The 26,170-nt window shown below is 39.8% G+C and overlaps 1 protein-coding gene across 2 annotated transcripts in view; it reads left to right on the top strand.

The window, feature by feature from the left end:
- Positions 1-26,170, top strand: part of LOC145981645 (uncharacterized) — a 59,812-nt gene that overhangs the window by 17,910 nt on the left and 15,732 nt on the right. For both annotated transcript variants that reach the window (XM_083115040.1, XM_083115039.1), the window contains exons 4-7: positions 3,804-3,995; positions 5,634-5,784; positions 13,586-13,742; positions 25,106-25,251. In XM_083115040.1, the coding sequence (XP_082971166.1) occupies positions 3,822-3,995; positions 5,634-5,784; positions 13,586-13,742; positions 25,106-25,251 (628 nt within the window). In that variant the 5' untranslated portion in view covers positions 3,804-3,821. The remainder of the gene's footprint in view (positions 1-3,803; positions 3,996-5,633; positions 5,785-13,585; positions 13,743-25,105; positions 25,252-26,170) is intronic.

Here is a 26,170-nt window from a genome sequence, read left to right as displayed (position 1 = left end):
CACCGAGGAACCGCAGTGCATCATCACCATGGCCAGGGGCAAACCTATTGACAACACCGTGAGGAGAAGAGTGGTGGAGTTGCAACGGGATGGACTCAGTGAACGGGAAATACGGCGCCAACTGAACTTACCCAAGTCAACCGTCCACTGCATCATCAAACACCACCAAAATACGGGTACTACAGAGCCAGGTAAGGCCCCCGGTCGAAAACGCCTGCTGAGCGTGCGTGACCTATGGATATTTAGGCGCTATATCCAGACCAACAATCATGTTTCTGTGGCCGAATTACGACTGTGGACTCGAGAACGCTTTCACATTGAAGTGTCAACCAGAACCATTCGCCGTTACCTACAGTGATGCGGTTACCGAGTGTACAAGGCGAAACGTAAACCCTTTCTTTCCATGTTGAACAAAGGCAATCGACTACGGTGGGCCCGAATGTACCGGGGATGGACATTTCGGTAGTGGAACAGGGTTTTGTGGACGGACGAATCCATTTTCAATGTTGTGTACGGGAAAATACGGAAAACAGTCATTTGTCGAAGGGAGGAACCGAATGAAGCAAAATGTTATGCACGTCGGGTACAGAAACCTGCGTCAGTGATGGTATGGGGATGCATGATGGCATCTGGGATTGGCCCACTACACGTCTGCGAGGGTATTGTGAATGCACACGCATACTGGAGCGGCATCTTCCCACAGTGCGAAGGCACCTGTTCCATAGGCGGCGTCTCATCTTTCAACACGACAATACCAGGCCTCATACAGCACGGCTGACAAGAGAATGGTTGACTCGCCATTGCGAACTCTGCCATGGGCACCATCGAGTCCCGACCTCTCGCCCATTGAGAATGTGTGGTGTGTTCTTAATCGACGTGTGCAACAGAAGGGACCCATGACAGTGGCTGCTCTTATCGCCTGCCTGCAGGAGGAATGGCACCGCATCGATGTGGAATACCTTGAACGACTCGTCCGCAGCATGCCTCGACGCATTTCCACAGTTATTCGCCGACGGGGCGGCGTCACACCATGGTAAACAGGATCCCCTCTAACAGTGGTCGAACTTCAATGTCACGTGTAGATGGACGAAAATGTTTTATTTTGTTTAAACACCATACATTGCTGCGTTGCAGCGGAAATTTATGTTTTCCTTTGTTCCATGTAGCCTGCTGAATAAAATATGTTCAGCATATGCATGTGTTCTTCTTTCACAATGCACTCCTATATTTGTGACTGGTCGAACTTCATTGTCACTAAGGTTGTATTTGGCAATATATATAGTGCTGACAATATATCGTCATGATATTTTAGCGATATATCATCACCATATTTGGCGATTTATATCGTGGAGGATATATATCACCGATATCATGATACTGAAAAAAATATTGTATCCTCTGTGACAATATATCGCAATATAAAATTTCCAATATTGTCCACCCCTAGCAGCCAGCCTCCTCTGGGTGTGGTCACTGCATTGGCCAGTGGCATGCATGTGATGGAGGGATGAAGACAAGAACGTTAAAAAAACAAAGGGACTGAACCTAATCTTTCGCCATTCGAAAAATCCTCAAGGGAGTAAGAGAACATCCACCTGTGCCACCCTCTCCCTGTCCTGTTTTAGGGGTGGGAGTGACAAGACAATTGGTATCTCCAAACTGGCCCTCCTTTGTCGGTGTGCACTACACCCCTAGATTTATGGCAGTGGTTTTCTCTCGGATTGGGGAAACGAAGATGTTTTAGCTTGGTGAACAAAATAGGGCAAATATGAATAAGTGCAAAACATTAACGTTTTGAATGAATGATACTTAAGGTCTAAAGTTTACTTCTCATGAGAGGTTAATGTTTTGTTTGGAGATGAATATAATTAATTTATAATTAAAATATTACTGTACTTTTATTAGCTGTAAGCAAGCTGTTTCATGTAAAGAATTGAAATTGATTCTTTTTTTTTTTTCTTTAAATCTAATTAGTTTTAATTTTAAACTGAAGTAGCTACATGGAATAGCTTTTGGCACACAGGAAATATTGGAAATTAAGTTAAATTCTCACTGAACCATGAATAGAGGCACATATTTTTGGTAAATAAAAAGCAAAATTTCGGTACAAAAACAGACTCAATTTCAGGTTCAAAAGCAGAAAATAAAATAAAATTTTGCTGTTATAGCGGTGAAAGAGCGGTATATGAAATGATATTTTAGTTTTAAAAATGTGAATATAATCCCAAATTTGATTTAAAATCAGCCCTCACTACACAAAATAAACATCCCATCTAATAGCACATTTATGTTGTTACCAGAATATTAAGTTTATTCCTGTATAAAGGGGTCCAATTTTGCTTCAGAATAAATCAATGTTCCGTGAATTGCATAACTCACAAGATAATTCTGACTTCAGAAAGTGTCACGTCTGTAAATAAACTAAATTTCATGTTAGAGTCTTATTTCACATTTTTCAGTTCATTTCGCATAATTTCGTGACAAAATAGGGTAGGGAAATGTACCTCACACCTTGCAGAAGCATGAAAAATTAGAATTACCATGTGTTATTTCACATTTCGTGTTATCGTCAAAAACGAAATATGCATGCCTCTAGCAATAGCAATTAGACACAGTAAATAATAATAATAATTTCGTAATGATTTGAATCACAATTTGTACATTTCTTTTCAATAAATTTCAGTTTAGTACTAATGTTGTGAATTAAATTTTATCAATCCTAGAAGATGTTTAATACCAGGTGTGCCGGTTAATAAGTCTTAATTGATCCGAAAGAAAACAAGTGTATCTGGTGAGAAAGGTAACAAATGCTTTATTCAAAGTATGCGCTATCGCTATCTATACATTGTGCCCATCTGTCAGTCAAATTGTGGATGCCCTACCAGAAAAATCGTTCACATTTTGAGGTGATCCAGTCAGCAAGTCATTGTTCGACATCTTCGTAATTTGTTGAAGTGTTGCTGGGAAAGTGAGTGAGACAACGATGAAAACAAGTGGTAGTCCGAAGGGGCTAAGTCTGGTGAGTATGGTGGGTGGGTGGGGCAAGAATTCCCAGCCAAGTGCAGAAATGGTGTGTGTGATGCCTTTCGCTGTGTGTGATGAGGCGTTGTCGTGCTGCCAAATCACTTTTCCGTGTCTTGTCGCCCAATCTGGATCTTTCCCATGGCTTGAAGACGATCAGATGTGGTTTGTCGAACCAACATTTAACTTCTCTGCCAGTTGTTGTTGCGTTTGCGTATCGTCTTCGTCCAACAGTCCTTGCAATACGGCATCTTGGAATTTTTTCGGCTGGCCCAGGCGATCTTTGTCTTTCAAGTCGAAATCACCACTTTTGAATCGTCTGAACCAACGCACACACGCGTCTTGCGTTAGGACATTGTCACCGTACGTTTCCACAAGGATACGATGGCTTTCACTCGCGTTTTTCTTTTGATTGAACAAGAAAAGCAGGACTTGTCGCACATGCTCCTTATTTGGTTTGAAGGTCGACATGTTTACCACACAAACCCAATATCACGATCACTCTCACTCGGTTGCGCTTCCACGGCGTTTTGACAGGTACTGTCCTGGCAACACACCGACTTTACAGTTGAGACTGTGCACCAACCCTTGCTTCCAGCGCCATCCAGCGACGAAATTTAGAATTATTAACCGGCACACCTGATATTGTATATTTTTCATGTTAGTCAAAGTAAAATATTGTTCCTGTGTGTGTTGATGATGCATGCAGTGAGCATGGGAGCTTTGCCTCTTTACGCAACTAAAATCTTTGTAGATATTTATGAAATGTTTTTCTCTTTCAGAGAGACTTGACAATTCAGATGAGGAGCAAGTTGCAATACCAGAGTGAACAAAAAATTGATGAAGTTGTCCGCAACTTAGAAACCCAACTTCAAAGACATCAGTTTCGCCTTAGTGAAGAACGCAAACTAGTTGCCGAGATAGATCGTTTGAAGCGCTCAAAAAAATCTGTGCAGGAGTACAATGTTACTAAGGTAAAGTGATGCTCATATACTAGGCGAAATATAAATTTGTAGAGTTTCTAGGAATCATCTCAGGCCTCTACCACTTGTTCACAACACACAGCTAATTTGGGGAGTATGGTTCTTCTTCTTTAGCCAGCTGGCTTGATGCAGAAAACTCTGATATACATCTCATCCTTCTCCAAGAAACTCGGGCCTTCCCAGTGGTATATAGTGGTAACGTCGTCACCTTGAAATCAAGGATCCCAGGTTCAATACCCAGTAGAGGCCAATATCAGTTTGTATTCCACTTTAAACTGTAGCTCCAGTCGTAGGTGTGCGCAGGCCCTCTGATTAGGGGGTGCAAATGACTTGATGAAAGTTCAGTTGGGAAAGAATTTTATCTAATCATGTACTGTATTCACAGTGCCAGAATGAAACATTCCGAGTGATTAGAATGCTTAGGTAAAAGTTAAACATATATAGACACAATAAAATATATCCTTTACATAAAATACAAACAATTTTCATAATTGGGAAAAGAGAGATGCGGTAGTATATAAATACGGAGAAACTAGTACTCACTTTTATCTGCGAAACTGTTTTTTCTTCTTCGTTCTTTTAAGTTCAGTGGCCGCTGCCACCATCCTCGTTGGAACTTGCTGTACTGTTGCTTAACGTGCGTCTTTTGTTTGTAGTTCTCCGGCTGCCGCTAGGTGCGTTGTTGTTAACTGTGCATCTGGGTCCGTGTCATCTGCTATTTCCGGGTGATAACTGTTGTAGCAGGGGAATCCAAGTGTGGTGCGCTTGTCTACTATGAATGTTCAGCTCATGTGGGAAGTGCTTACGGCATGCGTTTCCTTGATTTTGGTGTCTACGAGCGTGTGGGCAGTGTGTTTGACTTGAACCTTTTGAATTTTATGGCTATTGTATTTGATATGTTCAGCAAGGCCAGTAGTGGGTTGGGCTTTTTCGCATCTGTTAGGTGTCGTTGGATTCTTTCATTGACAGATCTGATAAAATTCAAAAGGTTCAAGTCAAACACACTGCCCACATGCTCGTAGACACCAAAATCAAGGAAACACATGCCATAATGCACTTAACGCACGAGCTAAACATCGATAGCGGACAAGCGCACCCCACTTGGATTCCCATACTACAACAGTTATCGCCCGGAAATAGCAGATGACACGGACCCAGATACACAGTTAACAACAGCGCACCTAGCGGCAGCCAGAGAACTACAAACAAAAGACGCACACCAAGCAACAGTACAGCAAGTTCCAACGAGGATGGTGGCAGTGGCCACTGAAATTAATAGAACGAAGAAGATAAAACAGTTTCGCAGATAAAGTGAGTAACTAGTTTCTCCGTATTTATACAAATTATATTTAATAATGCAACAATATGTGTACAACATGACACCAGAGGAAAATTGAAACTAACTCTGTTACAATATACAACAGACTGTTGAACATATTCAGTCGTCTTCTTCGTGATTATACATAATATCATGTTAAATCACAACAAGCAAAAGTAGAGATGTCAAGGAACAAGTGAGTGCTTGTTGCATGTCAGTGCTGTCATCTGTCTCTGAATTATAAAAGTACTTCAGTCATCCCTAATACTGTTATGAGAAATGTTTACTTGACACCTGCAATTTAATTTCAGGAAGACCTTGAACAACTGCGACAGAAGCAGCAACAATTGAGGGAGGAGAGAGATAATTTAGTGAGAGAGACATCAGCATATCGCACGCAGGAAGAGGGTCTGCAGAGATCGATCAGAGATAATAAGGAAATGGTGGAAACCCATAAGAAAGGTAATTTATTTTAGAGTATTGCGTTTTTAATGGTAAGATTAGAGTGTAACAGTCTTTGTCGTGTGCACCATGGCTGTGTGATGTCAGGGATCGGGCTCTGGCTACAGGATGTGCGCAGGTTCGAGTCTCCGGGGAAGGGGAAGTGTAGCAATTCTTTTCCTTAAGATTTGGGACCAGTGGTCATCCATTATCATGAGGATATTGGGGAGCTATGAATGAGTAGTGTAGTGTCACCCAGTCATGGAAACTACAGCAACAACCAGATGTTCATCGTGCTGACCACATGTTACCCCATAACTAGTTGAATGATGTCCCACCTCTGTTGAGGCATATCGCGACCTTAAAGTAAAAAGGTTGAAAATGAGTTTGTGACCTTAAGCAGACCATTGGTTTGCATTCTTTGTACTCCATAAAGATCATGCTTCGAAGAAATCAACAGGGTAAAAAAGTACTATTTGCAAATGAGGTTTTAAGTTGGGGTAAAAAACTTCTATCTACTTTGTTTCCGGTCTTTGTGACTACCAGACAAATGGCACAACGTTCGTCTCCTATGTATCCATCTATTGGAACCTCCAACGTAGAGAGGAAGCAATTAAGTAAAGAAAAAGTGTCAGATCTCACTTATACGATGAATTGGATGCCGACTGTGGAACAACGTTACTCTGCTAGGGTGCTGAAGAGAAACATATAAGATACCTTTTTTTTTCATTTCTTTACAGTCTTGTTGTCAATAAGCGATATCTACTCTCAATGAGTACAAATACTTTTCATTTTCTTATCAGAATGTTATGCAGTAGCATGTTATGTTAAAATGAACGTTTTGTGTTTCCACTGGGATTATACAAGGGTCGTTCAAGGTTGACCGGGACTTTTATTTCTGCAGAGGAAATAGGTAGCAGAAGAAACACCAAACTATGTCAGTTTTTCAAAGTATTCTCTGTGTGCGCCGAGGCACCGTTGCCATCGTTCTGGCAGCTCCCGAATTCCTTTGGCGTAGAAAGAACTTGGTTGTTGTCGTAGCCACTGGAGGACATCGCTCCACAGTGCTTCGTCTGTCGTGAATTTCTTCCCTCCTAGATGGTCTTTAAGGGGTGCAAACAAATGATAATCACTGGTGGCAAAATCTGGACTGTAGGGGGGATGGGGCAGAACTTCCCAACGCATGTCGGCCAGAGTTGTTGTTGTCACATTGGCCGTGTGAGGGCAGGCATTGTCATGGAGAAGAATGACATTTCCAGACAACATCCCAGGTTTTTTCTTGCGAATGGACTTTCGTACAGCACCACTCAACAATGTGGAGTAATACTAGGCATTAATCGTGCTCACTTTGTCCAGAAAATCCACATGGATAACGCCCTTCATGTCCCAGAAGACACTTGCCTTGATCTTTCCAGCGGACGGCTGCGTTTTGCTTTTCTTGGGGGGTGGGGAACCTTTATGCCGCCACTCCATGCTGCGTCTTTTGGTCTCTGGGGTTGAATTGTGCAACCATGTTTCATCACACATGATGATGGATTGCAACAATTCATCACCTTCTGCTCGAAACCGATTTAGAAGCTGTTCACAGACCGTCCTGCGTGTCCACTTCTGATCGAATGTCAGCTGGCGGGGAACCCACCTTGCACAGATTTTGCGGAAGCGTAAGTGGTCGTGAATGATTGTCTCAACACTCCCGACACTGATATTCACCTCGGCAGCAATATCCCGCACTGTTCCTCGCCGGTTCTCAAGAATCATTTGCTCAACACGTGCCTTATTCATTGGTGTGACTGCAGTCGGGAGAATGTGTCCATGCGCTTCATTTGTCACCAGATCCCATCCTTCGCGAAACTGCTCACACCATTCGTACACTCTCGTCCGTGACATCGTTTGTTCACCATACTGTGCGTGCAATCGTCTGAAAATCTCAGCTGGTTTCACTTTCTCCTTCACGAGAAATTTGATTACACACCGCTGCTCCACAGCCACAGACACACTGCTTGCCGCCATGTTCGCTGCAACTGCTGCGCATGCGCGAAATACGTCATGCCGGGCGCTAGTTACTCGCGAAGGAATACATTACGTCACCCGCACGTTTCATCATGATCCGGCTATTCATCGATTTTTTACGTTCGAAAATCCCGGTCAACCTTGAACGACCCTTGTATACTGCAACACTATTTACAATATGGCTACTTTTTTCAACTGACTCACATGTCAATACTTTCTATTAAACATTATTTCAAAATCCAATCTTCACACTCTTACGTTTATAGTATTGGATGAAACAATTTGTATTAATTTGTACTCTGGAGCACCTTTTACATCTTATTTACTTTAACATGTACATAGTTCATGCAGAATATAGGATAACTAGAATATAACTAATTTCTCACCTTTCTATTTTGCAGAAAGTTTGAATATATAAGGGATAATCTTTTTACTCTCATCTGAAACGTTACTTTTGGAGTAAAAAGGTTGTAACTGCAAATTCGTCGTTGCAAAACCTGAACATTAGTAATATTTTTTCATTAATTTTCCTGTATGTATTAGAGAGGGAGGAATCACTATACAAATGCCAGAGGCACAACTTGTTGGAATAATTAGTTTTCCCTGTGCACATAGTCAAATCTTTAACTAGCTCTCCTGAGAATACAAGGCACGTCCAGAAAGTAAGTTCCGTTTCAATTTATCTCCGCTGCAGCGCTGCGATCGCAGTTCCGCACATGCGCGGTAGACGCTCTGTATCAAGGAGAAGAAACGTGAGCCATTTGGAGATCGCTGTCAGTCACGTACGCTTTGTTGTGCTTCTTTACAATGTCGGTGTTGATTGAAAATCCCGCCGCTTGTGAAATCAGATCTGTGATTCGTTTTCTGAATGCGAGGAAAGTGAAACCAAGTGAAATTTATCGGCAAATTTGCGATGTTTACGGACCAAATGCGATGAGTGATTCAATGGTGAGAAGATGGGTCCGACAGTTCAATGACGGACGTAGTGATGTGCACGATGAAGAACGAAGTGGGCGTCCATCTTTGGTTACAGAAGAACTGGTTCACGCGATTGATGACAAGATCCAGGAAAACCGAAGGTTTACAATTAGTGCTCTCATTATGGAATTTCCCCAAATTTCACGATCACTAATGCATGAAATTGTTACCGACAAACTGAAATTTCGTAAACTTTGCTCACGTTGGGTACCAAACACTTCAACAATGACGACGAGCTGAAAGAAACTGTTTCCAACTGGTTGAAGACACAGGCGGCAAATTTCTATGAAGAAGGTATACAAAAACTTGTGCCACGCTATGACAAATGCCTGCAAAATTTCGGCAGTTATGTGGAAAAGTAGTTTAAGAGTTGTAGAATTTTGTGCAATAAATAACTTTTCTGTATCTGTACACAATTTAATTTTATTACCAAACGGAACTTACTTTCTGGACGTGCCTTGTATTACGACTTGGAAGATAGAACCTTTTTACTTTAAGGTCGCAATATGGGAATGAGGCTGTTGCGCCACAAGTTATATTTTATTTGGGGCCATATTTGTTTATCAATAAAAATGGTGATAGTTTGGCAAATCTGACATGTTCATAGTCTGCAACTGAATAAACATTTTCACCAGATCCAGACCCTGGGCCCTAGGGGTCAGGATTTGAGGGGGGGCGGGCAAGTAAAAGGTAAATTTAGAGCCCAAAAAAATATAACTTCGGGCCTTTTTTGAAAAAAATTGTCAGGTATTGAGAAAATTGTGGGTGTATGTGGGTAAATGTTTATTCATGTTTGGGGTAGCAAAATTGTTCCCCCATCATCAAATTTTTATTCATGCATTTCCTTCGCTTATTGTCTATGACTAAGTGGTCAGTACAGCTATGATACAAGGGATCCCGGGTTTGAATCCCAGCCTGGGCATGAGTGTTCTTTGTGAATGTGCCTTCATTAATTTAATCATATTATTCATCCTCATCATTCAACCGAAAGTGACTGAAAAGCGAAGTAAAACAATATAATTCAATCAATTACCATATTTACTCATGTATAATGCACACTTTTTTCCAAAATTTTTGCCTCAAAAAACCGGTGCTTTTTATGCACGGATAATTCGGACAGCCAACATGAAACCGTACAGGGTCGTTCCATGATTTTTTGGCACTTGCATTGATTTTTCATGTTTACGGAACCCTATCATGTTATATATTATTGCAAAGCTTAAATTAATGCATTCAAGATGGCGACCGACTAATGTGCAATGCGATTGAAATAAGCTCATCACAAAATGGAGGAACGTTCTGATTTTTAGGGTAGTTTGGATGAAAAGATAAGGAAAAAGAAAATAATAATTAAAATGTATTACTAGAGGCACATATTTTTGTTAAATAAAAAGGCAAAATTTCGGTACAAAAACAGAGTCGATTTCGGGTTCAAAAGCGGTAAATAAAATAAAATTTCGGTGTTATAGCGGTGAATAATCACATCAAAAAAATGACATTTTGGTTTTAAAATTGTGAATATAATCCTAAATTTGATTTAAAAACTGCACTTATTACATAAAATAAACTTATCCCTTCTAATAGCACATTTATGTAGTTACCAGAGTATTAAGTTTATTCCTGTGTAAAGGAGTCCATTTTTGCTTCTCAAATATTTACAGCAGAATTAATAAATTTTCTGTGAATTGCATAACTCGTAGGATACTTTAGACTTCAGAAAGTGTCGCGTCAGTATATAAACGGTAAATTTCATGTTTAAGAGTCAATTTCGCATTTTGCAGTACATTTCGCATTTTTTCGTGACAAAACAGGGTAGAAAATGCACCTCAGACCTTTCAGAAACATGAAAAATGAACATTACAGCATGTTATTTCATATTTCGTGTGTTCGTCAAAAACGAAATTTGCATGCCTCTATTTATTACTGGCCAAATAATATGACGTATATGGAGTGTTCAAATGCCTTAATGGAAGAAATCTTGTGCTGCTAACTGCTACAGTAGTTTGAAAGTCCTGAATGTGCCTCGCATAAATGTTACGTTAGTCACGGAAAATGTATATATTTTGAAGTTTTTTAGAAAAAGTAAAGAAGCAATGAGCAAAACCATGTATAAAAGTTTAAAGGCCGTTTCCCACGATTTTTCACTTTGTAATGTAATGTTCTGACACACCAAGAAAAGCAGTGCCGTTCTGGTGGAATTCGAGCATGCACCTCCAGTCACACGGGATGCATATAAGCGGTATTTGGTGGGCAAGAAATAATAGAAAATAACTTCCTGAGCACTGCAAATCCATAACATAATTTTGATCTCGCTTTCTACTATTACAGAATGAATACGGTGGTTAAAGAGGGAAAGCTTTGGGATGCTATACACAGTGGAGGGAGAGGGGGGAGGTGGCATGGGTTGATGACTTATTGTTTACACAAGAGGATATTCTCCTCTTGATCCACATAGCAACAGGTGACTCATTGAATAGGTAGGATGTCATTCAAGGGCGCCGACTTTCCAAAATTTCTGTGGGTGCATATGAATGGCGATTAGATCTGTAATTATCAAATATTGTATACTTTAAACAACTTACATGCACAATGATTGCAAGAGGCAATGATATTATCAACACGTTACTAAAAGAAAATACCACATTCATACAAATTAAAATGGAAAAATCTTCATAAATGCAAATAATTTTAATTGTATTGCAGAAAGAACTATGCAAGGATTTTGTTGTGAACAGATACTACAAAATGACTAACTTTATGTACCAAATAATAATAATAATAATAATGACATTTTAACTTTCAATATAAAACACATTCCTTTTTACGTCATTTGCACTTATGAATTTGTTTGCAATTTTGGTAATGTCAATATTTTTAGTCATTTCTTTATGAACATGCAAAATTGCCAAATCATTCAATGTTTTTTGGGTCATTGTTGACCGCAAAATCGTTTTCAATCGTCTAAGTGCTGCAAATGACCGCTCAGAGGTACAAGATGTAACAGGTATAGTTAAAATCACCCGTACAAACTTCACAAATTCTGTGAGCATTTCACGCATGGGACCACTGTTTTCTATACTTCAAATATTTGTAATGTCTGACAAGTTGGCCACTTTTTCTTTGTTCGTTCTGCACACATCTAGAAACATGTCCCTGTCCAATGTTAGCTTGTCTTTATCAAAGTCTGTCCCATCTCAATGTTTTAATTGCTTATTATTTTTTGATAATGGCAAGTGAGAAATATTTATTTTATTTTGTTTTTATCAAACTAAAAATCTTGTGGGTGCGGCGCACCCACAAGATTATTTATGTGGGTGCTCGAGCCCCGGAGCACCCACGTAGTCGGCGCGCATGATGTCATTCACATTTGATCGGCATAGCAACAGCTTTACGACCTACAACTTAGAAAGCCATTTCTTGAACCTGGATTATACTGTGCATTATATACGAACGGGATATAATTTTTTGTCACTTTTCCCCATCAAAAACCAGGTGCCCATTATACATGCATGTGCATTGCACACATGTAAATATGGTATTTTTATTTTTCAATTTATTTTTTCTAGGGCTGAGTTACTACAGATTCTCACCGATACTTGAGAATTGTAATAATTAAATGTTATTGAAAATATTGATTAATGTTTGTGTAGAAGTATTGCGTTACAATTATAACCACTTTCATAAATCCAGCTTTCCCACACACTATTGATGCAAATTTTGCATACTTTCCAGGATATTTTGACTCTGTGACAGTATTGTATAACTTTTTTTTTGTAGGCCCCAGGAAAGACCAAAATGCTGGCCAGTATTGGTAAATAAAATCCAACCTGATATGTCAGCATTGCTATAGACTCACTTGATGTTTACCAATTTGCATATCAGTGATTTGGAGTATTGGAATCGGGCATTCCATTTTTACCTAGAGGCCGAGGGGTCTCTTGAATAAGACATCTTTCGGATGCTTAATTGTCCAGGTTTTACGCAGCAGCAAGATCTGTAATATTTTCTCATTTGATCTTATCAATGTCAGTAGTGCTAGAAATGAAGAGCGTTAAAAATATATTTTCACAAGAGGATGGACTAAAATACCCAAATTATGCAAACTGTGAAAATTCTTTGTACAATTAGATTTTTTTTTTCAATATTACATTCTATATCTAGGGTAAAGAACGGCATTTGTAGACAAGATCCCTAGTATTTTGTTGTGAATTGCATTGCCTACACCACCCTTCATCAATGTGTAGGAATACTGGGCATTAATCATGACCCTTTCCCAAAAAATTCACATAAAGGTCACCTTGCATGTCCCAGTCAGACAAATGTGTCCATGTGGTTCATTCATCAGCAACTAACGTTCTTTGCCCGTGACATCGTTTGTTCCCCACACTGTGCTTACTATCTTCTCAAAATATCAGTTGGCTTCAGGTTCCCCTTCACAAGGAATTTGATCATACACTACTGCTCCACAGCCACAGACACACTACTTGCCGCCATGTTTGGTAACACTAATGTGCATGTGCCAACTACATCGGGGCGAAAGTGCAATACTCACAAAGGATGAAGGTACATTGTACATCCTCCGGCAGTTTTATCGTTCTCCAGCTATTTACCACTTTTTTATTCACTCTTTCGTAGTGGGCATGGAACAAGAAGGTGGATTGAGATAACACATTTTCTGACTGCAAAAATCTAACAAAAATGTTTCTCCACCTTAAAACTTACAAATTTCTCTGAAACAAATATCCATTATATCTTGTGTAAACCAGGTAATTACTTCAGAGGTGTCCAGCTGAATTATCTATTTGTAACATACACTTTTGTATTTTGTTCGCAGAGATAGATGAGCTGTATGAGAAGAAGCGGCAGGTCATTGGAGATTTCAAGAAAGCCCAGTCGCTGTTCCTTCAGTTGAAGGAGGAGAGAAGACAAGAAATGATGAAGAAAAAAGAGGAGGTGAAACAGGCTGTACAAGTGGCACGACTGAAGGAAATGTAAGTGTATCACCACAATACAAATTAGGAATTGATCAGATTGCACCAAAATGTTATAATTTTCCCATATTTTAAGCTTCATTGGGAAAAAAAGAAGCATTTCTGTTTATTGGTAAATTTGTTGATACCAGTGCATGCATCAAACATAAACTTCATGCAGTATTCTTTCCCTGTTGCATTGTATAAAATATCGTAAGTGCTTACTCCAGACACAGTGAATGGCAGTAATGAAAACGTTTTGAATAACTGTTGTAATTTAAAACATGTATTATTTCGTGGCCGTTGGGATAGGCAGGTGTATTATGGACAGCCAACCAGGAGACGTTTCCAGTAGCGGGTTAGGTCATTAGGGACCTATAAATTGGAAAGGAAGGAAGGAGTGGGGCTCAGATGTTTGGCATATTACGGCGACGTGAAGAGGTGTCTTTCTCTAAGGGACGGATGGGAGAGCTTTTTTGTTACTATGAACTGACGGAGACTCTAACTTACTTTCTTTCTTTGTAATACACACACTTGCTGTCATCACATTACAGTAAAACCTTGTTAATCCGGATCCCGATAAGCCAGACTTCGCTTAATCTGGACATGCAAGAAAAAAAAGGAAAAAAAAAGCAGAATGCAAGGTTTTAAATGTGGCTAGAAATCAACAAGAGAACTTCCCAAAGAAAAGGCAGTCAACCACTGATGAAATTCTGTTTCCCACAGACTTTGTACTGTATTGTATAGTGTATTTAGGCCTATGCCCTTTAAATACACCGTAATAAACGTGTTTGTTGCTATAAACAGAGTTTTAATGCACTTTCTACTGTTCTTTTAGGTTATTTCAGTTAATCCGGACTTTCTTTAAACCGGTCAACTTATCCCGCCCATTAGTCCAGATTAACGAGGCTTTACTGTATTTCAATAGTTCATTTTATGTTGGAAACCGGGTACACAGGCACACATACCTTCGGCCACCTTTTTTGGTACTGAAGGGTTGTTTTTTTTTACTCATTAAAGTCTGTGGCTACACGAGTCTACACACTCTCTTTGGGACGGGGTGCAGGGTACAAGTTATGGGGAATTTTTAGAATAACGGCCATGTGTTAACTTTTTAGGTAAATAAACAAATAAACCTCAGTATATTGTTGTAAGCCCGTTTTACCTGGGCTCTGAGGTCACAGGGAAGTTTCATTTAAACATTTAGGTAGAGCTTAATAATGTTTGATGGCTGAACCTGCTCCGTAGGAGGGTAGAGATATGGAAAGTTGGTTTAAAAGGTTATTCACGCTTGTTCATACCTGGTAGATGTGTGTGTTGTCTTGTCCTAATGCTTCTCGCAGACCGAATCGTGACAGTTCCAAGGTTCTATCCAGCGACCCTCAGTTCACCAAGCCAAGCGATCCCTTGCGCCTTGTAGCATGCTAGGCAGCGGTAACTCCGTGTTCCATCGTCGTAGTTAGCAGTGTAACGTGTTGTAAAGTAATTGGACTAGTTATCCCTGTAGCGTCGATGAGTGTCAGAATCAAAAGAGAGCTAGCTCCGAGTAGGAGCTTGCTTTTATCATTCTAGGCGTCGAAAGGTTGTTAAACCTTTCAAACGCGGTAGATCCTGTTTAGATCCACGCGTTTGCCTTTCCAGTTCCTGGTTTTTACGGAAGTTACTAGTTAGCGCATTCTTGGGATCACTCGCTGGTCGGACAAGTTCAGGAAATAAACAAGTGTGAATATTAACATGACGAGGTTTTCTCGGTTTAATGGTCTCCATATCTCTACATTCCCCTTGTTGAAATAATCGAACCACTCTGTGATGGTTGACTACCTCGTCCGGAGTAGGTTATATTTAAAAATTATGATTTATTAACATATCAAAACTCGGAGAAACCAATACAGTAAATCACTAGAAGAATCGCTTCACCATAAAAAAAAAATCAAAATCACCAGAAGAGTCATATCATATCGTGGCACCAAACACCATTGAGAAAAAAAAATATAAAAACACGTAGAGAAAAAAAATGAAAACTGTAGGTTATAGCCTCTTATAAACTCAAAAAAAAGTACGAGCACAATAACTAAGTCTTGAGGCATGGATAAAAATAATTACATAAGTGTGACACTGAACTAGTTTTGATTGAGTGATGACAGCACAATAATAATAATAAAAAAAAAAACACATGTCAGCACAGTGTGAAGAAACGCCGGGAACCGCAAGCGGTTGTATTCACTGTTTGCTGAGTTCAAAGTACACTCGGCGGAACATACACGATGCTGGGCGGAGCCTTGAGGTATGTTACCTATGGCAACTCTGTAAGCTGCATGCCGCCATAGGCTGGACGTGCTGTGCAGCTGACGATGATAAAAAAAAAACACAAAAGAAAGAGACGTATCTCTAATCCAATATGGGTAGTACCCATGGGCACTAACTTTGGCACTGTAAATGACATATGTTTGTATTAATTGCGTGTGCCTTATGGTACTTGAAGTAGCTGCGCACCGGAACACTTTTAGCCGATGAAAAATAACAATAAGTATCATGTGTCGTCAGTAAACACGGGCATTACGCACGGAGTGGGCGGGGCCTGTCGATGTAGATCGCCGTGACGTCAGCGAAGTTGAGTCTGGAAGTCAAATTTGCGATGGCGCTTCGGGGCAAGAAACGTCCTGGGTAAAGCGCTCCACATCTGGGTCGCGGCGCGGGAGATGGAAAAATCAGCCATGGGATCCAGACGGGAACGGGTCCTTGTTGGTGCTGGAACTCCACAAGATCGTCGTTGGTCTCTGCGATGAGCCTAGGTCTGTCGCTCGATGGTACAAGCCGGTGGTCGTCATGGGTCCAGGAGCATCCGTGGCGATGAGAATGAAACAAGGGTAAAAGGGAAAAATTAGGAAAAAGCAAAAGGTAGTGGAGCAGATTTACAATAAGTGATGACGGGTTATAAAATCGATTGAAAAGGGACTTTCAGTTAAAACTGGTGAATTATTTTTGGGGGGGGAGGGGAGGTAATATCTAATCGTAGGGACGGCGAAGGGGCGTTATTACTTGTATGGTGTAGAGTTTTTAAGGGGACCTGTTTTTGATTAACAGGTTTACCTGAAGAAAAGTTCGCCGGGGCAACGGGGGGGGGGGGGAGTAGGTGGAATAATTCCATGTTGTAAGGAAAGTTCGCCGGGGGGCAACCGGGGGGGGGGGGGAGTTAGAATAGTCGGCTTAGCCGGGAACGAAATGAGAAAAGAAAGGAGAATTCAGCGATAATAGAACAAACTAAGTGATTACGAGACATTTCCTTCTGTAATATGTGAAATGTCGTTTATAAAAGCAATTGCAAGAATTTTACGTGTATTGTGGACAAAGGTTTAAGCGCCTTCGATTCGCTGCTAATAAAAAAAAATTGAAAAAGAATTGAAAAAGAGTAAGTAATATATTTGTGTAAAAGTTCATTGAAAAATAGAGTAGGTTTTAATTTCATGGGATATGAGCTATACCATGTTGTATGCTATCAATATTTGAACTATAAAATTAAAGAAGAGATTGGGAACATTTGCCTATTTTTATTATATGCTGTATTAACATATTTAGTGCATTGCAGCTTTCAAAGAAGCAGTTCGCGGTACACCTGAGCGTAAATAAAAAAAATTGCTATGGCCAATAAGCCACATGTTCAAGCAAGTTCTACGCAGTTCATTTGTTCTTTAGATCATTGATCTTGTTCTATCTTAGTTCATTCGTTCTTTATTTCTTTGTACTTTTTCTTCATTTGAGCGTATATGTACCAGCAAATGGGGGAAAAAAAAATATTTGCTAGTTAGAATCATAAACACACTAAGTACTTATTAGTCAAATCAGCTAAGTGATATGTTCTGACTATTACTATGCGTTTAAACGCAAATTATAAAATAACATTAAAATATCTGTAAAAAAAAAAAAATTATTAGGCAAGAAATGTATTATAAATGTTCCGACGATTGAGATAGCATTCTGTAATCCTGATCTTGTTAAAAATAAAAATGACCATGTTGTATTAAAAATAAAAATGAGTTCGTTCTAACGCAGAAATGAAGTGCGAGGACGGGAAGTGGAAAGAGGGGGGGGGGTCGATGAGCGTGAGAAAATGCTGGATCATGGTATGCTAGCATGTGCAATGTACGCAACAAGGAGCGAGGAGGCTAAAGCGAGTGACAACGGAGTGGTGTGTTAATGAATGTTAGTGGGGTTATCATGGCACTAGTCGTAGCGGGCTTTGAGTCTAGAAATAGTAATAGTGTCAGTCTTTTGTTTATTTCTGCCGTCGATGTAAGTTACTTCGTAGGAATTCTCATTAACTTTGCGAAGAATAGTTCCTTTGTACTTATAAGAGGACGCAAAAGCTTTTGACACGCCTGGAGTTGGAGTGGCATCTAGAATCCATACATGTTGTCCTGGTGAGTATTGTATTTTCCTAGAAGTGCTGTCTATGTACCTTTTCTGCTGTTCGTAACGCTTATTCAAGTTGTCGTGTGCTGTCTTGCGTATGGAGGTCAGGAGTTCAAGTCTGTGCGTTCGTCTGGGAAACATTGTCGGGGTTCGAAGGAAGGACTGCGTCAGCTAAGATCCTTGGGTTGTAGCCAAATAAAGTAAAATACGGGCTCTGGAGGGATCCAGAATGGATTGTAACGTTGTGGCTGAACGCTGCGCTAGCTAAATAGTCACACCACGAAGCTTTCTTTTCTAACACAAAGACTCTCATAACCTTCTTTAAGTAACTAAATGAACTCTCAACTAATCCATTCGTGAAATGGGCACAAGTATCTACATATTTTAGTTGTACACCTGTAATATTAGCCAACTCTCGTAAGAGTAAACTTGAATTGGGTGTTGAACGATCTAAATAGATCGTCTCTGGGATGCCATGGACTAAAAAGACTTTCTCAACTAGGGCTGTTGCTATGTTTTGTGCATCGTGATTAGCCAAAGGAGCTGTAATTACATACCTTGTACAACTATCGACTACTGATAGGAAATATTTGTATTTGTGCGTTTTTGAAGAAACTAAAGGACCACATACGTCAATATGAATTCGTTGGAAAGGAATTTGGGCTGGTTGAAATGTTTGCAGGGTATGTGGTTTAGAACCTTATGGTTTCTTTGAAATCTGACAAGGGATGCAATGTCTAACCTTATCGTACACAAATTTCTTCATATTGGGGAGAAAGTAGCGCATAAGCATTAAATTATATGTCTTTTGTGCACCTTGATGACTTCCATTCATTTTGTGTGCATGAATAAGATCGAAAACTTGATTTCTTAATGCATGAGGAATACAAAGTCTATCCCTATTACCAGTTTTGATTTTATTAGTCCTGTATAAGACTCCATTTTTTAGTACATAAGAATACGAAAGCTTTTCTAGTTTAGGGTCACTAGCTTTATCTTTGTTTTCTAATACGTCAATAATGTCTCTGAAATAGGGGTCTTTACGTTGTTCTGAACTAATATCAAAATCTGCTGCTTGTGCATGAAATACTTGATGAAAGAATAGGTCATCATCATCATCATCATCTTTCTTGTCATGATTAGTCTTGTCAAGCGGTAAACTTGCACGGGAGAGTGCATCCGCAAGTTCATTTTTACTAGCGCTGACATGCCTTATTTCGAAATCAAAATTCTGAAAATAAAGGGCTCTTCTTCCTAAAATAGAACTATGGTGTTTAGTTGAACGAAGATAGGATAAGGCTTTGTTGTCTGTGAGAACCACAAAATGTTGATTCATAAGAAAAAATTTGAAAGTTTTCAATACATAATATGCACCTGCAATTTCGAGTGAAAATGTGTCAGCTCTTTTCTCTGTGTCTGTTAAGGCTCGTGAACAATAGGCACATGGATGTAAATTTCCTTCTTCATCAGGCTGTAACAAGGCTCCTCCAATCCCAATTCCGCTCGCATCAATGTATACATATGAGGGGCGTTTAGGGTCATAAGGGCGGAGGATAGGGGCGGACGTGATCATTTCTTTCAGTGTTTCGAAGCTTTTCTGGTGTTCATCAGTCCATTGAAACTTAACATTCTTTTTAAGAAGCTTAAATAAACATTCTGTTGGTCCTGCAAAACCTTGCACAAATCGTCGAATGAAATTTACAAGTCCTAGAAAACTACGAAGATTGCGTTTGGTGGTAGGGGTGGGATATTCCAAAATAGCTTTAAGAATGTGTTCTGAAATCTTAACTCCCTTTTGAGATACCAAGTTACCAAGGACTTTTACTTCGGTAAAAGCTAGCCTACACTTAGAGGGTGATAATTTAAGGGATGCTGTTCGTAACTTTTGAAACACTCTGTCCAGTATGTTAAGCATGTGTGGGAGATTTGAACTGTAAATAATAATATCATCAGTGTAAACAGAAAGTTCTGAACTGTCTATTCCGCTAAGGGCAAGTTCGCTTACGCGATTCATTACACCGGGGGATGTTTTCAATCCCTGGCATAACCTAGCATACCTAAAACTACCAAGATTGTTAATAGAAAAGGCGGTGATGTCTTTAGAACGTTCTGTTAATCCAACCTGAAAAAATGCACTGGACATATCTAAAATTGAGTAATATTTCTTTCCAGCCATCTCTGTCATGATGGTTTTTATGTCTGGGGATTGCAAGGAAATCGGAGCTATTATGTCATTAAGCGCTCTCAAATCAGAAATAAAACGGTAAGTCCCATTGGGTTTCTTAACTAATAGGACTGGGTGTCGATAGGGACTCCCTTCACAGCGCTCTATAACACCTTGGTCTAGTAATTTCTGAACTTCCTGTTTCATGGGTTCTCGGTAATGAAAAGGAATAGGGTAGGTTTTGGCATACACTGGGGTGTCATCTGTCAGTTTGATATCATATTCCAAAACATTAGTTTTAGTCAATTTATCCCCTGGCCAGAGAAAAATATCTGCATACGTGTATGCAAGCTTTAGGATTTTTTCTTTTTCTTCTCGGGGAATATCAGGGTTAACTGTGAGGAGGGAGGGGTCAAATTTCCTTTGACTTTCACTAAGTTGTTGCTTTACTGTAGTATTTTCATTACAAGAGTATGAAAATGCAACATCTTCAATTTTATGTTCCGAAACGGAAGTAACGTCAGTTAAAATTTCACATGTCGATATCTCGCCTACTATTGTGTCACTTTCCAAAGTGATTGTGGTTTCCGTAGGGTTGTGTATGTGAATGACAGGTGACTGCGGGTTTACTGCAGCATTGGGAAGGACTACTGGATGCTGGCTCATAAGGGAAGCAGATGGTGTAAAAAGTACAGGCTTATGGGTATTAGGTGTCGTAGTGGTAATGTTCAAATTGATATAAGTCTTGGATCGTGGACTTAACTGAACTGTGTTTGAAAGGGTAGCTTTTCCCTCATACACATTTACATTCTCAATTTGGGTAAATATGTCATGCGACAGCTGGTGAGTCTTGTACTTTGATCTTAAAATACTATAATTTGGAGTACGTCCTAAATGACAAAGAGTTATTGTGTTGTCTTTCAACGACATTTCGCACCTCTGCGTTCGTAAAAAGTCATTTCCTAAAAGGGGAGGGACGTTAGTTGAATCTACTATTCTAAATGGGTGCGAATATTTACGCTTTCCAATTATGATAGGAAGAACTACAATTTCAGACACACTCAGTTTCGATCCGGACACACCTTGGATTGTGGATTGTACCTTGTATGTTTTTCTTTCAGTAGGGAGAAGGTGGGAAGGATAAATTGAGATTTGGGAACCCACGTCAATAAGTAAATCTACCTGTTTTCCTTGTATGCTACTATTAATAAAGTATAGGCCATTTCTCTCAATTATAGGAACTTTATCTAATCTGGTATTATCTTCGATTTCGTTCCTGCAAGTCGAAGACGATTTTAGTTTAAACCACTGCCTCGTTGTGGCTTGTAAAAACAGTTGTCGCTCTCGTGATTATAACGACCACAGAACTTACAGGCTGAGGTATTTGCATCGTCGCGATTAGCCTGATCTCGACGTTGAAACCTCTTGTTACTATGACCTCTGAATTGGCCTCGAGAGTTCGATCTAAAGTTACCTCTGTGATTAGCTCTAGAATTATTATTATTTCTGTAGGAAGAGGATTTATTATTCCCCTTGTTGAAATCTCTGTTATGTGCGTTTTGATTAGCCGTTTTCGCAAATTCCAGTACATTTGAGCAAAGATTGAAAAGAGAACTCGCGTTCATCTCTTCGTTCGAAAAGAGAGACATGCTCGACATTTGTGACGAGAGTTTGTTTATTTCATCACCAGAGGTAGCACTTTGAGCGTGTTCCACAGCGGCTACGGATGGTGGCGCCCCGGAGCGGGCACTATCAGAACTCGGTACATGATACATTCCTTGATACACTGTGTGGGAATTATTTACAGGTGCGGTATTGGACTGTAGACTTTGGACTTGATGTGTCGATGGTGGGAGAAAAGGAGATGGACACTGGTTGTATGACACAAACTGCTGAGTCGGGTTGTGAAAATTACTGGGGAGGGGGGAATAGACCTGTGCATGCGAACAGCTGTGAAGTGGTGTCGGGATGAATGTCTGGGGCAAGCTCGCCTGAGCGATTGCCTGATCAATTTCCAATTTCTCTTCCAACATACGGGAATTAATTAATGACTGCTGGCGTTCGAAATTCTGTAGGTGGGCAATTAATTCTTCTGTTCTAGCAAAATGCTTGTTGGTTAAACAGCCAATGTATTTGGCTCGCAGTCCCGTGATGATATAAGAGAGAGTTTGTTCTTCAGTGGCGTTCGGGAAGTATTGCTGGACTAATGCCTTTTTAGCAATAACGTAGGTGTGAATGGGTTCGGTTACCACTTGTTTTCTTTGGAGTATTATCTGTACAGGATCTGCTGACAGGTATGATCCCTTAAATAGCGTACTTAGCTCGTCTTTGATATGGGTGTATGTCAAGTCTACAAAATTGGATCGTTTCTGTATGTCATGAAAATAAGTTAAAGCGGTGTCCGTCAAAAATAAAGGTAACATCTCTTTACGCTTAGCTTCCGACCATCCTGCGGCGTGTGCTACATTTTGAAACCTGAGGAAAAATGAGACAATGTGCTTAGGGTCATTTCCGCTAAATGGTGCCGGGTACAACGCAGTTGGGATTGGGGTGGCCATGTTAGTGGTGGAAATTTGTACAGCTACGTTACCAGAACTATTAACAGTGTTAGAGGAAGTTGAAACGGGAGCTGGGGTACTCGCTAAGGGTTGGGGTCGGTTTTTGTCGGGTGTTTGTAGTCCAAGGACAAATTGAGGGTAATTTCTATTAGCAGACCTTAACCGTGTTAGTGGAGGGGAGGGAATTGGGGTTAAAGGTCGTGACTTTATTGGATTTGCCGTGATTGCAGTTGCTAACTCTATGATTTGGTCGAGGGAGGAATCTAGGTGTTCGTGCAACGCTATCTGTGACGTATTCATAAACGAAGGTTCGTCGTGCTGACCAAAGAACAAATGAAAGTATGGTTATACAGTTATTTATGTCATTAATATATCGCTGGTCTCATTCCTGTGTGAATGATGCTTGAATACATGTTATGCAGAAGAACTAGATTTTTGTTGAAAAAAGGGGGGGCTCGGCATAAAAGAAAAAGAGGGGTTGTTTTCCATAGGGTAATACACAAAATTGTCACTGGGTCTGACGCATCTTAAGCGTACTGTGGGAGTATGAATTGGAATTACTAAAAATTTACTTTAAAAATGCTCCCAAAGTGGGAGGGAGGGGGGGAGAGAATAATTTAATGTAAAGCAATTCGTACAGGAGGGTACTTAATTGCAAAAAAGGGCCTGAAGCAACTCCACCATGTTGTAAGCCCGTTTTACCTGGGCTCTGAGGTCACAGGGAAGTTTCATTTAAACATTTAGGTAGAGCTTAATAATGTTTGATGGCTGAACCTGCTCCGTAGGAGGGTAGAGATATGGAAAGTTGGTTTAAAAGGTTATTCACGCTTGTTCATACCTGGTAGATGTGTGTGTTGTCTTGTCCTAATGCTTCTCGCAGACCGAATCGTGACAGTTCCAAGGTTCTATCCAGCGACCCTCAGTTCACCAAGCCAAGCGATCCCTTGCACCTTGTAGCATGCTAGGCAGCGGTAACTCCGTGTTCCATCGTCATAGTTAGCAGTGTAACGTGTTGTAAAGTAATTGGACTAGTTATCCCTGTAGCGTCGATGAGTGTCAGAATCAAAAGAGAGCTAGCTCCGAGTAGGAGCTTGCTTTTATCATTCTAGGCGTCGAAAGGTTGTTAAACCTTTCAAACGCGGTAGATCCTGTTTAGATCCACGCGTTTGCCTTTCCAGTTCCTGGTTTTTACGGAAGTTACTAGTTAGCGCATTCTTGGGATCACTCGCTGGTCGGACAAGTTCAGGAAATAAACAAGTGTGAATATTAACATGACGAGGTTTTCTCGGTTTAATGGTCTCCATATCTCTACAATATGAAAATGGAAATTGGCGTTATAATGATTTGAATAAGTACCTGTGTATTGCCAATAGTTACTGCTATATTTGCACAGAACTTCAGATACTATAATTTTGTCGAATCTGGGGACAAAGTAATAAAATGTATAGGAGTGTGTTTTGAAGGTGCGAGGTGTAAATCGCATAAATATACAATATAAACCCTTTACAAACACAAAAATTAAATGCTGAGCATCATATTGGTAACCAAGTAGAAGCTGTCAAAGTAAATATTTACTTGTCTTCCAAAAATTACAAAATTACAAACAATTCAGAAGTTTCAGCAAAACCAGATGTCATCATCATCATCCTTACTGTTTCCTATCTCTGGCTGGGTTGGCATTTTTACCTGGTCTTCCACCACTCCTCTCTTTCCACGGTGTTCCAATTTTGTCCTCTTCTCCTAACAATCTCCTATCTGCTCTTTTCACCGACATCTTGACCTTATTCCCACTCCTTGTGAATGGTAAGCTTTTACTGGTAGTCTTTCTGCATCCATCCTCTGCATGTGTCCGAACCATCTCATCTATCCTGTCCTGAAGCTTCACCATACCTACCGTGTGTCGGATCTCCTCATTCCTTATTCTATCCCTTCTAGTCTTCCCCAATATACTCCTTAAAAATTTTATCTCCACTACCTGCATCTTTCTTTTGTCTCACTCTGTCATTGTGCAAGTCTCTGCTCCATACATAATTATTGGCACATAGTATGTGAACCAGATGTGAAATTTACAAAATAAGAAATAAAAAAAAATCATGATTTTTACCAGGAATACCTCAGTTTATTATCATAATTATGCTGTATTTTGATTGTAATTGTGCAAAAGAAAAATAAATGTAATTTTATTGGTCAGATGATACCTGAATTATTCTACCATGGTTATAATGAGTAACAGATTTTAAATATTTTTGCAGGGAGGAAATTCGTGCGAGTGTTGAACCCTACCAGGAAGAAAAGAATTTGTGCACAGCTCTAATCTCCTACTTGCAGAAGTATGATGCGTTGACTCCTACAACTCCTAATTCCGTTGTTTCTGGAAGCTCAAGCCTAAGTTCTCCAGGTGAGTGGAGAAATTTGAATCTTGCATGCCAGCCTCTGTGACAGAATGGTTATAACATACATGCCCACCAGGCGTCCCAGGTTCAAATCTCGGCATGGGCGTTCTTTGTCAATTTTAACATACCATTCATCCTCACATTGGGCTGTAAGAGGTGAACCTTTCACATAGTACACACAATTGTCAACCTCACTTCCACGTAGTATACCCTGGACTGAATTTTGCAGACTAACGAGGCTCTGGCGACTGGACCTACGGCCAGAAAAGCTTCGTAGAACTGAGTGTGTTTTGTCCTTGTTTGTGCTGAGTGTCCCTTTACAGCCTCAGCTTTTAACTGAAGTCAGAATATTTTAGTCTCCGACATTACAGTATTGTTATTAGTAGGACGCGGAAGTTGATGACCTAAAAAATATAGGTATATGACCTATAGAATGTCCTAAAAAATGGGGAAAATGACGTAAAAAATGCAAAAAATGACCATTAAATTTGTGAGTTTCAGGTTAAAAATTGAAATGAAAAGGAAATTAAACAAAATGCAATCTCGTTTTTTTTTTTTAAAAAAAGGCACCAAATGATAGCACATTCAATCAAAATATACAACGAGGGTGTCCAATGGAAACAAACAAATAATTTTTAAACAATTTAATGAAAAAGTCGTATACACTGAATGAATTGGTGTAAAATGCATTAATCTCCTGCATCTGTGCTTGTAAATTGCAATCTTGCGAGATCTATATAGGCCTATGTTCAACTTGGTGAAAATACTCAAGAATATTACCAAAATGAAAGAAGTGACAAAATATGACGAAACAATACACCGAATATAGCGAAAAATGACGGGAAAATGCAGAAAATAGGGGAAAATTACCTAAAACCTGAAAATTGGCAAAAAATGCCCTTTAAAATTACCTTTTTTGGGTTC

The sequence above is a fragment of the Lepisma saccharinum genome, chromosome 29, assembly GCF_977018435.1.
Source record: "Lepisma saccharinum chromosome 29, izLepSacc3.1, whole genome shotgun sequence".
Classification (NCBI taxonomy): Eukaryota; Metazoa; Arthropoda; class Insecta; order Zygentoma; family Lepismatidae; genus Lepisma; species Lepisma saccharinum.
The sequence above is the reverse complement of the archived record's forward strand: the minus strand, read 5'-3'. Positions and strand labels throughout refer to the sequence as shown.